Source organism: Camponotus floridanus, unplaced genomic scaffold, assembly GCF_003227725.1.
Source record: "Camponotus floridanus strain SB8 unplaced genomic scaffold, Cflo_v7.5 scaffold14, whole genome shotgun sequence".
NCBI lineage: Eukaryota > Metazoa > Arthropoda > Insecta > Hymenoptera > Formicidae > Camponotus > Camponotus floridanus.
Window position 1 is genome coordinate 1,685,503 of NW_020229259.1, and position 15,438 is coordinate 1,700,940.

The 15,438-nt window shown below is 36.9% G+C and overlaps 1 protein-coding gene across 3 annotated transcripts in view; it reads right to left on the reverse strand.

Annotated features, from left to right (window-relative positions):
- LOC105255637 (discoidin domain-containing receptor 2) overlaps positions 1-15,438 on the reverse strand; it is a 503,453-nt gene that overhangs the window by 43,924 nt on the left and 444,091 nt on the right. For all 3 annotated transcript variants that reach the window (XM_025406310.1, XM_025406309.1, XM_020028910.2), the window contains one exon: positions 7,681-7,912. In XM_025406310.1, the coding sequence (XP_025262095.1) occupies positions 7,681-7,912 (232 nt within the window). The remainder of the gene's footprint in view (positions 1-7,680; positions 7,913-15,438) is intronic.

Sequence of the window (15,438 nt, forward strand, 5' to 3'; positions counted from 1 at the left end):
CTATTTCTGGCTGTTCCATTAAAAACAAAGAAAAAAAAAAAATATATATATATATATATATATATATATATATATATATATATATAGGTATATACAGGGTGAGGCATCTAAAACAGGCCATCTGAATAACTCCGTTGGTAAGCCGAATATAAAAAAATTGTTCAGACAAAAGTTGTATGGTTTCAAGGGAAACATATGATGGTGTCATTAGTTTAATCTTGAAGAGCCACCCGAAGGTCACGTGAAGGTCAGCTCCAACTTTTTAAATGGGACACCTTATATGCTTTTGCATATTCTTGTAGCTCATCTCAAGAGCTTTCCAAAACACTACAATTATGTTAGTTTTCATTAAATACTTTCCAAGTTATGAGGCTTGAAATCATTTTTTAATTTTACATAAACCGTAAAATATCTTGTAAAATATTCATTTTTCGATTATTTTACCTTAATACTTTTATGTACAAAATAATGAGAAGAATCAATTGATGTAAAGAAAACACATAATTGCTTCGAACAAAAAAATGTAATTGTTAATTGCAAATTACATTTTTTTGTTCGAAGCAATTATGTGTTTTCTTTACCCCAATTGATTCTTCTCATTATTTTGTACATAAAAGTATTAAGGTAAAATAATCGAAAAATGAATATTTTACAAGATATTTTACGGTTTATGTAAAATTAAAAAATGATTTCAAGCCTCATAACTTGGAAAGTATTTAATGAAAACTAACATAATTGTAGTGTTTTGGAAAGCTCTTGAGATGAGCTACAAGAATATGCAAAAGCATATAAGGTGTCCCATTTAAAAAGTTAGAGCTGACCTTCACGTGACCTTCGGGTGGCTCTTCAAGATTAAACTAATGACACCATCATATATCCCCCTTGAAACCATACAACTTTTGTCTGAACAATTTTTTTATATTCGGCTTACCAACGGAGTTATTCAGGTGGCCTGTTTTAGATGCCTCACCCTGTATATATATACACACGCACGCGTAATTTTGATATGTGTAAATTTGTTGTTTATCTTAATTCTTTATCGGACTGAAACAATCAAATAGTATTTGTTTTCATTTCATGGAATGCAGTTGATTTTTCAAACGTGCCGTAAATCTAATGGAAAAATAGAACAATAGCTGTCCTGTTTCATTTGATATTGAACTGGCTTTTCCTTTTGACTTGTCTGACTAGGAACGGATCACCGTTACTGACAATGTGAATTTTTCGTTTCCAGATAAAGTTACCGAAGTTTGGATTTTCAAACGTAAACGTAAAAAATCAAATAATAAATTACGCGATTGTTTTTTCTTTCTTTTTGTTTTTTTTTTCCAATCGCTATGACCCGGCGAAAAAGCTCGAAACCCGATTATGTGACCGCACAGCCATGAGTTATGTAACTTTCATCTTAAAATTTATCAAGTGCAACATATTGTTTGTAAAACCTCCGCTCGGCTTGTTTTTCTGTAAAAATCAACGTAGTAACGCAGCGATATCAAAATTCGCTGCGTCAACTTGGTTTAGCCAGTGGCTACATAATGAGAGCGACTCTCAGCCATGTCCCTTGTTACTTTCATTTTTTTTTAATACCGTACACCTGAGCAATATTATCGCGCGCAAACGACCGCGTTAATGACCACTACGTAATCACCGCGGGTGCCGAAGAATAACTCGTAATGATGCTCGCCATATTGCAATTTGAATTTCGCTGAAATTAGTAAAAAAAAAGGGTGCCGGGTGCTGTGGAATGAATATGTTAATTGGCTCCGGAATTGGCTGTCCCTATCGGTGATTGATTAAAATTCGATACGTCGTGATGCCGCCGCTTTGGCCGAGCGTGCGATGGGCTGAGAGGGACGAGAAGGGCCGGAAGGGCGACGTACACGATCGGGTAGGAAGGGAGAGTTAGCAGCGACTGCAACGAACCGGTCGTTCAGGGAAGTTACTTTGCGGATAAACGAGATTGAAATTTCGATGGAAATTACCGTTGATACTTGTGGACTTAAGCGAACTGTCACCAAGTCAAACAGTAGCGAGTACTTGTCGATTACGTCGGAGCGTGTGCCCTCATCCAATACGCCCGACTAAGAGAAATGGAAAAATGTTTTTGGTGTTTGCACCTTAGTTCGCTTTCGAATATCTCGCCTCTTAAATTGCTCGAGGAATTAGCTGTGAAATTGCACAAAGATGGATGATGTATTCACGGAAGATGCGACAGATTATTTAAGTTTTATTGTCACGTTTTGTAAAAATTTTTCATTGATTCTTATTAAATTAATTATTTTTTGGAATATGACTGCGTAAGCTTGTAATCATAAGAATTCAGGATATCGTGAAAGTTATTACTAATAGCATAATCTTCTAATAATTTTAGGCGCATGTGTTTTTTAAAAGCTACCAGGCTTTATATATAATATAGAGGCGTATTTTCGTATAACAACGTGTGGAATTCTGCTACCGTAATAACTCTCGTGTATAAGATTTATCATAGTGCATTTCTGGGAATATTATCGTTGAGAGAAGCTACCGAGTCTTGTTTCTCGTATGCGTCATCAATTTGCTGGAATCCGCAAGGACCGAGTATACAGAGCGTGGCGTAATTCGTGGTACAATGGAAAAAGAAGTAATTCCTCTCGTGTAGAAATAAGTAGGAAATGTGTACAACACAGAAATTTCTCACACGAGATTTCGTTTTCGAAATGGCCGGCTTCCACGACGGAAAAAATTAATATTGTCTCCATGCATTACCTCTAAATGTATATATTACGAGAAAGAATCTAAAAATTGCAAAATTTCAAGCTCAATTGATCCTAAAGCTAATCAAGATTTACAAATATAACGACATTTTTTTCGACTTGATTGATTATACGTTATTTGTTGTCGCTCTTTTCTATCATCCGACTTACTTTTTACGAAAAATTACATCGAGGTACATGTAATCTTAACATGACTTTCGTAAAAAGTAAGTGAAATGATGCGAAAAGGTACGAAAAACGCGACGAAAAACATACAATTCTAACGTGAAAGAATAAACAAATTCATTTAGCTCAGCCGCGACAGGTAGGTATGTTCAAGAGCCGCAGAGAACGAGGACTGCTCGTATTACAGGCAAGACGTATACGAGTTACCGTGGGTGTGCCTCACAAAGCCCCATCCGCGCCGGTGTGTCGGCGTTAATGAAACACGTCCACCGTTGGCAATTGTCCCGCCGCAGGCACGACAACGGCCATCCGAACGTAAAAGGGAGAGGCGCTAGCTGGGCTGGCTCTGGCTACATTCCGCTCCGTTTCCATCAGGCTGCATCTAGCAAGCCCGGGATCCGGCTACTCTCCGGCGTTTCGTGAATTTAGATGAGCCCGGCCTGTCCGGCTTAATTCGCGTGCACCTCATAAGAAGCGAGTCATAATCCCCCTCTCTCGCGCCCCCCGACGCACACACGTTCTATATTTTTGTTTCGTTATTGGAGTAACGTCGCGGCCGGTGACCGTCGCGCGTTTTTTCCACTGTAAAAATGTAACCGGTTCGTTGGCCCGGCGTCGGCCGCGCAAAAATATCCTACCTACCTTATGCGCGCCGGACTTTCCGTAGCATTCATCGTGCTTATCGCGTTGTACGATTTGCACGATCGTACGAATACGGTTAATTACGCGATATCTGGAGGTGCGCTTTAATGTTTTAAATTTTCGCGAGATCCTACGACGGTGGGAAAATGAGTCACGCGTGATCTTTCGATCGCGCGATACCCCGATTATTCACTTTTCTTCCGAGGAAAGCGAGTCCCTCCGCTACACGTTGACGATCCTAATTGTCACATACGTTTCCGCATTATCCCGGACCCATCGGCGCTGCAACAAAAGGAGCAAGTGTTTGATCGGATACCGGAAAACCCTCTTTCGGTGCTCGTTTCGTCCGAGACGCAAGAACAGCGACCACGTCTCCCGTGGAAAAATACTTGCAGAGAGCTCGGGGTCACGTACAACGGCGCGATAACGTAGTCGTTCTTTCTTTCTCTCTCCCTTTCCTTTACAACCCTTCTCGCGTTCATCTCTCCTCGTTTCTTCATTCGTAGTCTCAGTCGTTCATTCTTCCCTTCCTCCACCGCTTTCCCCTATGTATTCAAAATGCAAGGAGCAAAAGGAGAGAGCGGGTGCACAAAGATCACACTGCCGCCCAGATTGAGGCTGCAGGGTAAACGTTCATGTCCTCCCGTACTCTTTCCTTCCGGGCGTTCTGTCTCTCCTGCGCCGCCGCATCCGACTCGCTCTCGCGCTTTGAGCAAATCTGCGTGAAAATGGGAAGAACGTCTGGTACGAGCCGGAGGGGGAGCGAAAAGTGTGCATGTTGAACCATATATGTGCGCGACGTGCGGGAGTCTAAGTGAGAGAGATAGATAGATAGATATAGATAGATAGACACAGAGAAAGAGAGAGAGAGAGAGAGAAAGAGTGGTGAGAGATAACCGTGGCGAATATCAGAACCCTTCTGATGACAGCGGGGTCGAATAACGAGGCCCTCGCCGTCCACGATAGGACACGGCTCCGAGTTGAAAATTACTTCCGCGTCACGGAGCTTTTCCTGCGGGGCCAGACGACGACCCTCCGACGAGTGCCAACCGGGGGTGAGTTATGATAGTCTATCGAAGTAAGTTCGTTACCGATGAGATTCTTGATTTTCTATTTATCGGGAGACCCCGTAAGGTAGCTAGGTAATAAGTCTCTCGTGTAGCCGTTGCCTCTCTCCCCCGAGCGAAATTAGTTCTTGAAGGAAATATATTGCGGATGCCGGGGTAAATACTGAAAAATCCCCGCCGCGCTTTTTAAGTAATCTTTTTTCTATTACGACCGGCAATTTGCGACGGGGCGCGATAAATTCGCGTGGGCGAGTGAATTTTAACACTTATACGCGGTAATATCATGTCGCGACGTTGAATAATGTTCGCGGAAAAATGGAGTGTCGGATGATGAAGCGCGCGCGAGAACTCAAGAAGATGATTACCGAAGGAGAGCAAATAGAGAATGTTCATGAATGAAAGAATCACGAAAATCGGGAAATCAACACACAAGGTTGGAAATGAGATTTTCGATTCTATTAACTAGAAATAAAGGAAAGGAAGCGCCGATGGGAGGAGACCGAATTTTTTTATTCGAGGCTGCTGAAAACGTGATACGCCGATGCATTTTCTCACGAATCTCATTGATCTCACGTTATTATTAATAGGTTTGCGCGCGTGCATTCTCCGCGCATAATAGAATAAAAATGGAATAGTATGCACAGAGAGAGGAGAGGACACGTGCATCTACCGATAATATTTGAAAAATGAACCGCGCTCGTTATACGATTGATTATGACTTACTGCATCGTTTCGGTGAGCGGAATAAATGCACTCGCTTTATATTGTGCATCCATTAAAATTCCATTTACCAATAGTAGCTTATGGCTCGTCAGGATAATAGCTGTAGCAGCACTCGATGTCCAATGGAATAGCATTAACTAGCGATTTACCGTTTTCAGTTATGCCGTTTGATCGATTTAGTGCTTCTTCGGTGTTTTTGCACGATTCATGAATCCTTTTACCACGAAAATTCGCGCGAATCTTAGAAAAATATTCGAATATATATTATAATTATTATTATATATAATAATATATAATACTATATATAATATATATATTAATTATATATAATAATATTATTACATATAATAATAATTATTATTATTATTATTATTATTGTGCAATTATTTCTCGCAGTTAACATTGTTATTCGAAAAGAATTTATTATCACTATAATTTTCTTTTAGTATTTTTCTTACATGCTTCTCATATCTTTTCATATGAGCGTAGGATGTAGTGAGAAAAAATTGAAACTCATAGCATTAATTAGTCTCTTCAAAATTTTTATTTTAATAATGCATATTATTTTCCAACAAAGTTATAATCAACTCGAGCCGCACTTATTTAATATAAAGAATTTAAGATTACGTCTATAGAAGCATCTCTGCTTAGTTTCATTGCCGCGAGCAAATCGCTTAACTGCCATGATGTATTTTGACGGGCTAATGGATATCGCGTACAGATTATCATGCTAAAGAGACGTTAATTAATACGTCGCATCCAGTAATGGCCGTTCAACCAGAACAGAGGTTCTCATCTATACAATACTTGTATTGATTGTGCGTGAAGTTTTCTATAAAAAATATATAAATTTATTATTATATATATTTATTTATTTTTTTATACCAATTCTTTGAAACTGCAGAAACTAATGTAATAAGATAATGCTCAGATATTATAAAAACAAACAAGTAAATCTTTAAATTATGTTTATCATTTGATAAATTATTATTACATCAAGTAACGCGTAGAGAGTAAAAATATCTCCAGAAAAAAATTATTTGAAATAATCCTCGCAGATTTTTAAAATTACATAGAGCATTTTTTAAGTTTGTCAAAATTATCGCATTTCTAATAAATATACTCGCTAAGAAGAACAGAAATAAAGTTTATATATTGTGTTTTCTAATTTCATAGAATTTAAAATCGTCATTTTATGCTGTCGAGACGTACAACTACAGAAGTAAATAAACATTCTTAAATATATGAATTTTATGTAGTTAAGAAAACTGTAAAATTGTGTGCATTTTATAATCAGTCATATTAAAACTTTACAAAAGCACGGTGAAGTGATTCTAACACATTTGCGCAGAGGAAATATAGATAAAATCGCTTTATCCTAGTATATCGGATTAAAAGCAGACGGCACCAGCTTTATCAATTTGTAACTACGCTGAATAAACCAGGAGAGGGAACTTGAGTTAAATCCAGGAAATCGAACCATTTCGTATGGAGTCTGCTAATTTCCCCTCGACATATGTCCTGTATATATAATGTAAAATAAGAACATTATATATATGTATATAATACCTAGTTATATAATAATTATAAATATAAAAGAGTCGGTATAAAGTTTTATTATATTTGAAAGAGCGAAATACATTCGTAATAACGAAGAAGAATTAATGTAATATATAGATAAGATTAGCAAAACGTAGCATTTATATTAAAGTGCTATATCGAGCAATCCATCTTCACAATGTGACATGGAATGATGAGATTTATTGGCAGAAAATAAATTTCGTTTCGCGATTTTCCAATATTTCATCTTCAATTCTCGCCGCATAATGCTCGCATAAAATTCGCACGTCGAAAAGAATCGAATTTCGGCGCAGTGAACTTAAATTGAAATCCAATTGAAAAATCTGATGATTTTTTATATAACAATATATGCCAAAATATACTGTAGAGAGAGACAGGGACTTTTTTTCTTCGAAGATTTTTATATTGAAAATAATCGATATAACCACAGATATATGATTAAATTTTTACACACGTGCATACTTGGATTCGATATATGTCAATCTTAAATTTTTCAAGACGCTTCTAAAAAATATTTAAAAAATGTATCATACAAGATAATTTATTTCATTAGTAAAAATCCATTATTATTATGGCTTTGTAAAATGCACACTTTAAATGGATCTGCGTATTCGCGTGTGCAGTCACCGATAGAGAAATTCGAAGGAATCACCTAATATCTGCTGATGTGCAGTCAATTCCGGCTTATGGCTCCCAGGAAAGAAATCTCGGGCGCGATTCGATCGATGAGGTAGCCAGATGGTACCTACCTCTATGCCACGTCGATTCCTCCATCGCACCCACTTGTTGAACCCCGGCCGCCAATACTCGACAAAGTACTCCTCCGTGTACTCGACCCCGTGACCATTGCCGAATCTGCCTTGCGTTCTGGTAGACGTCAATAAACGCGGAGTGTGCAAATTCACCTCCAGATATTCCTTGCCCTCTTTCGTCACCAGGTCTTTCGGGCACCATGCACCACCGCCCTTGTCTTGTCGTAGCCTACAAAAATTGAAGAATAATGTCACAAGTTATTACGAGCGTTTGAGGTATGTCGCGTGAAGAAGGACGACGAATGCGCATGTAGCGAACGCGACATTCGCGTGACAAACGCACAGGCACGTCAAGTTTTTCTAGCGCAAGTCATGGCAACCGTCATCGAGGAAAAAAGTATAATAAAAATAATACCCAGGCAGAAGATGTTCATGTCTCGATTATCGTGAATTTATTATGCAACTGATATAATTAATGAGTTCCCGGCTTGGTTTCCTTTCAAGATCAACGGCCGCTTATGTGTAAATTAATGATGCGACGATCGATTTATGGACGATCTTTGAATCTGAGTACACCGCCTCGAGGGTTCGCGAGATATTGATTATGAATAACTTATTTTGCAGCGAAGCTTTTATCGCGATAACAGCTTCTTGTGGACAGAGGAAAATGGAAGTAATTTTTTCAAAACTCTTGAAGAGAGTCTCTCACGCAAAAGGGAGAACAGTGATTAGTAGATTCTAAGAAAAAAAATCATAATTATAAGGGACTTGTGTATAAATTAAAAAAAATTGAATATTGAAATAATTATATAATAATAGAAGAAATATAATTATAATCCATCTCTGCCTCACAACTACTTATGTCTTCAATAGCAGATGTTCGTGATTTAATATTTGCTTTAAGATGTGTTTATAAAGCTAACGAGATTTCAAAAATTAAGAGTATCAGATAACAGCAGAGTGTACAGAAAGATTATTGATTCAGGTAGAGTCAACAAGATGTTCTTGCCAAAGGGAGCTAAAAGCGGCCATTTCATAAATCAACAGCATTTTTCCGATCTGATTGTTTCTGCAATCAGCATGAGAAATTAATTTATCCTAAGACTTTTGCCTCGAGAGATTTCTGTATCATGCGTATCACGTACACGTTACCACAATATATTTCATGTATAATATAAGTAATATAATTTTTCTTCGTGTACATTGATAATTGAAAACATACACACTTTGCTTACTGAATAAATGCTTATATGATGATGTAGAGAATATACAAGAGTTCGCGTGCGCAGAACAAGTATTCCGATTTTTAGAATTTTTATAGCACATTATTTTAGCAATATACCTGCCATATTAAAAATCTCAGAAATACATTTTTCTCGTCAAGAATCTTATTGAAAATTGAACGCGTATCAATTGCCTGCTAATTAAATCTCTACACAATAAAACTCTGTATAAACTTGATGAGAAAATTTATAAGAGATATAATCGCGTTATATCAAGTGTTATTTCCGACATACCGTGTCGCAATTCACGCATGGAAATCCATTGAAATACGCGCGGTTTTGTCACAAAGGGAGAGAGAATCTCCATGGAAATATTTCAGCTGGTTCAGTCGTGGAGGACTGCCGTACATATAGGCGGCATACCCGCATGTAAACAATAGACCAGGCGAAACCGGTTAAAAGCGTTTGCAGTTAATTAGGCGGCAATGCTGTTAACAATGTCCTGGCAAGCCTTCCGTAACCTTGCGTTGCAATGCAATCCGTAGTTAGGTGGTGCTCGACAAGCATAGGAGAGATCTCGTTTAAGTAAAATCACCGTTGCTTTTTCACGCAACAAATTTAAGACTTAGCTTGAGAAGCTGCTAATAATCTTAATAAATAAAAAATAGCCGTCAGCAAGATTGCGATCGTGATAATGAAAAAATAGAAACTCGACATGGCGGTGTTAATTGTCATAAATATTGTACATATATAGGTGTGACTTTGCATTTAAATAGAACGGATTGTTTTATAATACAATACTCATTCATTTGCTGCGAATCGCAATTGATTTATTGAAATTTCTATTCATCGTTATTTGCGCGATTACACATCCATAATGATGCTATTTCCTCTTTTCATATTTATTTGCGGTCGCTATTTTCAATTTATTTCAATTCATGATAACCGACTGTAATTCAATTTCTGAGATAAAACAAGCTGAAAATTCTGCCATATAATTTAGATATTAATACATTTTATTATAACATGTTACAACGCATATCGAGAAATCATAAATTTCCTCGAATCCCGTTTTATTTATAAATCTGGAAGTAAAAATTATTTCCTTATAATTTTAAAATAAGAGATTTCATTATTTCGTTATTTCGAGAAGCGACTTTTGGTAACGTAGATACAATATTGACCATGTTGCAGCACTTCTGCCCGTTAATTGCGCCATCAATGTTTCCAGATGCTCCGTAAATTGGATATAAAAATAAAAGAAAGCGTCGTCTCGGAACCGTAAAAATTTCCTTATGTGTCTTCTTTCAATCTAAAGAATTCATGACGTAGAAATGCCAAACTATCCTGTTGTTAAACGAAGAAAGAAACGTAAATTCAAAAGCGCATTGCTTTTAGAATTTTTTAAGTCGCAAAGTACTTCATCAAAAATTTCTGTGGATTTATGTCAATCGTAACCAGCTTATGTACAAGAAAATTTTGTTGTTGCAATTCATCGTGATTATTGCTTAAATTTAATTATTGACTTATCATTGAAAAAAATCATAGATTGATATATTGTAATATTTAAAGAAACAATGAATTTAAAGTGTACACACACACACACACACACACACATGCATAATATTAACATCAGTATCTAATACTTGTTATATTCAAGATAATAAAATTTGATAGTTTTATGTGATGGCTAAAAATTCTATATGTAATAAAACATGTATAATATATATACAGAAGCAAAATATAAAATATCATGAATACTATCCAACTTTACAATTTATATCCGGATGTGAAATACGTAATATAGAGTTTCAATATTAATATAGATCTCCGCTATAAATTTTCTACAATTTCGCGAGAAATTTATAATAACGATCAAAAGATGCAACCACCGAACGGCTCTGGTTTCCTCGAAAATAGGTGCGGAGTGCGCGATCCTAATAGGAAGCCGATAGTCTTCCTCGGTAAAATTTACGGCAGCCAACCGACGAACCGACCAGCCGTTCCACGGCGCGAATACTCCGAAGTAGTCTCGTCGAGAAATACACGAGGGTAAGAGAGCTCGGCCCACGGGCCGACCAGAAGCATTACGACGCCTCATCAGTCGAAAAGTGCATTAGCATTGCTAATGACCCCCGATCGTTACCACCACAGCTACTCCATCCACGCTGCTTCGAGCGCAGCACGTTTGTTATTCGGAAGTGGGCCACGGAAAGTCAAGGAAGGGAAGAGAGAAACAGGATCCCAAGGTGGATGGGTTAGGATGGGGGGGAAAAAAAGGTGGCTGGTACCCCGCAATAATTTTTGCACATCGATAACTTTGCATAGGTATGCGTCTGTTGTTTCATTTAGTTAAAACACCAGGATACAACACGTACGGCTCAACCAGCTGGTCGTAGAACAGAATTTCCTGTTGCCCTTTACGCAAAATTCTCGTGGCTATTAACAAATTGATGCGTCAAGTTCTCTCGTTCCGCCCTCGCGTTTGCGGATTTAAAGCGCCCCTTGCGAAATATCCACTGTAATTTTATAAAATGTTCGGCCCGTAATCCATTCAATTTAGGTTATTGTTTTATCACGATAAATACAGAAAATTTGCATAAAATGAACCGTTTCCAGTCATTAACCAATGAAAAATTATATTCGCGTTTACGTTTGCGAATATTATACATATAATATAAGCGCGGTAAATATTGAATCAGAAAAGATATTATCGGAATTAAATTATGGTCAACAAAACTTTTTGCAAGGTATACATCCCTTTGCAAATCTCTTATATTCATAATTCTTTTGCTGGAATTAAATCGATCGTTCTTTCTCAAATATTATTCTCTTACATATATAATATCTTATCACGTCTAATTTCACTCGGAAAATTTGAATTTTTCAGGCGCAACAAAATATAGCGCCAATCGACCTCTTCTTTAAGTATATTTATATTCAGGCCACGCATACGAGTCTGCTTGTTTTCTTCTATTATCTCTCGGTGTATCCAAGCTTTACTCAGAGGCCTCCGACCGCCTCGAATAGCTGATAAAAACTAATTAAATTTTCCCACGCATAGCGATTTCGATGATAACCGTTATTATGTTTTCGGGAGAAAACTCGGCGTAGAAAAGTGCAAAATGAATAAAATGGCAACGCGTTTGTACGTATTGCGCGACATTTTACGACCGTTTTGAGGCTAATCTCCATGCTAATTAGACGCGAAATGAGCAACAATTACGTCTCACCTGGCGAAAGACAAAAACGCCAGCTATGCGCAAGCGACACGAGCCATTCTGGAAACAAATGCTTCTCCAAGCTACAGAGATTCGGTTTGAAAATATGTCGCTGGTTAGCGAAGATGAACGCGAAAACAAAAGATCACACTGAGAAAAATCATTTGATTGTACTAACAAGACATATCTGATAGAAAATATTTTGGTTAAATCAAGCAGAATTTCTAGTTATCATGATAAAATTCAATTTTTGTATAACTAGAACATTTAATAAACTTTACTATAAGGATTTGATTAATATTTTCTAGTTGGATCCATAAAACTTCTTGTTATATTAACTAAACATGGACACAGTCATGCCATTTTTTTGTAAATTTAATATTATTATCAAGAAAAATTGGTAAATTTAACAAGAAGAAATTAATCATACTCATCTAATTCCTAAAGGAATTCTGATTCGTTCATTTTCCAACAGACATACTGGTTAAATCTACAGATTTTTTAATTAATGCAACCAGACTTTCTTTTCAGTGCAGGATCACTCGCATGTATGAAATATCTTTTAATAAAAAATGTACAATTTCCTCTTTTTTTGTTACACGTTGCTTCTGATTAAAATAGCTTTAAATAGCAAAGTGTGATAATAATGTACTCTATAGATATAGAGAGTATGACATTCGTAGAATAGTGTGTGCAATATTAATGTATACAATTATTATTTAATACAGGCGCGTCATTACTATAGACATGTAATAAAAAATGCTCGTTTACATTTTTTATTTATACTTATATTTTGAAGCATATAATACATAATTTAGTATTATACATAAATTTTAATATATGTAAATGTTCACATATATGAAATAATTTTATGGAACTAAACTTCCGACTCTTACGTCATTCGATCAGTCTGCCTGTCTTTTATAAAAAAATCGCGAAGCAAAAATACGATCGCTAATGAAACTACGAATCCATGTGACGTCACCGGAACTGGTTCACGGATAACCCGATCCTCACACGGTCCATTGGCTTGATCGAGCTTTTCAGATAACACGTAGAACTATCATGAACTGCATCTGCAGCGAATGCACAAGCTTTAACAGCGCGAGTTATGGCGTGCCAATGTGAGAAAGAACGACGCGTACGACACGTATACGCTGCGCTTCCTTCTCTTTTCCCAGCTTACGGCCATTGTTGCCGAATATGCTAGGAATGCTGCCGCCGAATATACCATCAGCCAAATGATCCGTAAAAATTCCGGCTGGCCCGTGCGATTTTACGCCGCGAGCGCGACTTCTTTCTCCTTTTTCCCTACGCTACGCGATCGAAGCGAACGGACAGCGTACCATCGTGGGAAGAACCGGGGATGGATAGGGGCAGTGTCACACGAGCCGGGAATGTCGAGCCATCGATATTAAAACGTTCGCGAATGACAGTAACGTTCGAGGGTGGCGGTGTTATTATCCCGAGATGTGAAAGATCGGTGATCTCAATATAACGCGAAAATTCATAATGAACGCCATGCAGAATTTTATGGACGATATTCTGCTCAGACACACACACACACACACACACACATATTCCTGTGCTTGCGTGGAATTATTTATGTCGGCCAATCGTGATTTTATGAACGGTAATATAAAACACAATTCGACGAACTATTTGATTAACTACATTGGAAAAAATTGTTGTAATTGTACCAACAAGATGTATCTGATAAAAGGCATTTTGATTAAACCATGCAGAATTGCTAGTTATCACGATAAGACTCGACTTTTTATAACTAGAACGTTTAATAGAATTTATTACAAAGATTTAGCTAGTATTTTCTAGTTGGATCTATAAAACTTCTTGTTATATTAAGCATGGACGCAGTGATGTCATTTTTATTATAAATTTAGTATTATTATCCAGAAAATTTAGTGAATTTAACAGGAAGAAATTATTCATATTCATCTGGTAATTCTAGGAATTCTGGTTCATCCATTTTTCAACAGACGTACTGATTGAATCTATCAGATTTCTAATTAATGCAATCAGATTTTTTCCTCAGTGTAGATACATTTTTAAAAAATAATAAGGAATCAGCGATTTCGTATAACGGAAGAGATTTATTTTTCGCGAAAAAAAACGCCCAATCGTGCGACTAAAATAGTTTCAAATGCTTTTAAAAAGTTTGCTGCGCGATTTAATTTACCATCTCGTTTACGTTATTTCCCTTGAAAAAAACTCCTATAATTGATTCTATAAATCAATCTATTGATTCAATAATCAATCAATAGACTTCTTCCATTGTATATAATTTAATTAAAAGATGAAAATATACCATTCCGGCATAATTATATTATTTGAAAAGTTTTCCCGATTTTAATTACTTTAGTCTACTGTGTATTTCTTTAAACAATAAGCTTCGTTAAAACTTTTCAATTAAGATGGTTTAAATTAAAATATTTTCTCATTATACAGAATAATTTAAACTGCTACTTTCTTCGGACGTGCCGTTTTGCGCATCGCTCTGAAAATACTTTTTTAATATTCTGCAACAATATATATATGTATATTTCTATAAAACACAAATACGAGATGTGTCAAATGCATTCTATTTGTAATGGGAATTTATATTATCCCGTTGCAATGCTCTCGTACAAAATATCTGCCACTTGCAATAAGAAATAGTCCGAACAAGTGTGTTAATGACAGCTATTATCTAAATTTCATGGCGGTTGTCATGTTATAAACTACAGTAGCTCCTGTCTGCTCTCATGATCTCAATTATCCATTAGTTCGAGATCTCTCTGTCTCTCTTTCTCTGCGATCTCTCTTTCTAGTGTTTCGCAATGACAACAATAGCTACATGTGTTAGCTGCAATAACGCCGCGATCGAGCATTTTTTTTCATAGTCTAGTATCAAGAACGATATAACCAAGATATAAAGCGACACCGGCGTATACATTTATAATATCGCATCACCTTATCTTGTCGCTTTTGCTTAACGCGAATAAATGGGAGGGTAAGTCGGGGCACATCCCGTTGGGTCGATCCCGTGGGACGCCCTCGAGGAGTCAAACTCAATCTGCAAATGGTACAATCCCATTTTCGACGCTTCGACGGCGCTTGATCATTCTCCTCTAAAACCGGGTGCCCGTAATGTGCCTCGTAACATTTCCCTTTATGATCAGAATGATGTAACATGATGTGTTTCATTGTCGCGTATTTCGTCATAACATATATATCCGCTTCGGCTAAATTATTATTCGCGGCTCGTAAACGTGAAGATGAGCCGTATGGGAGCACAGGTTATACGATGATAT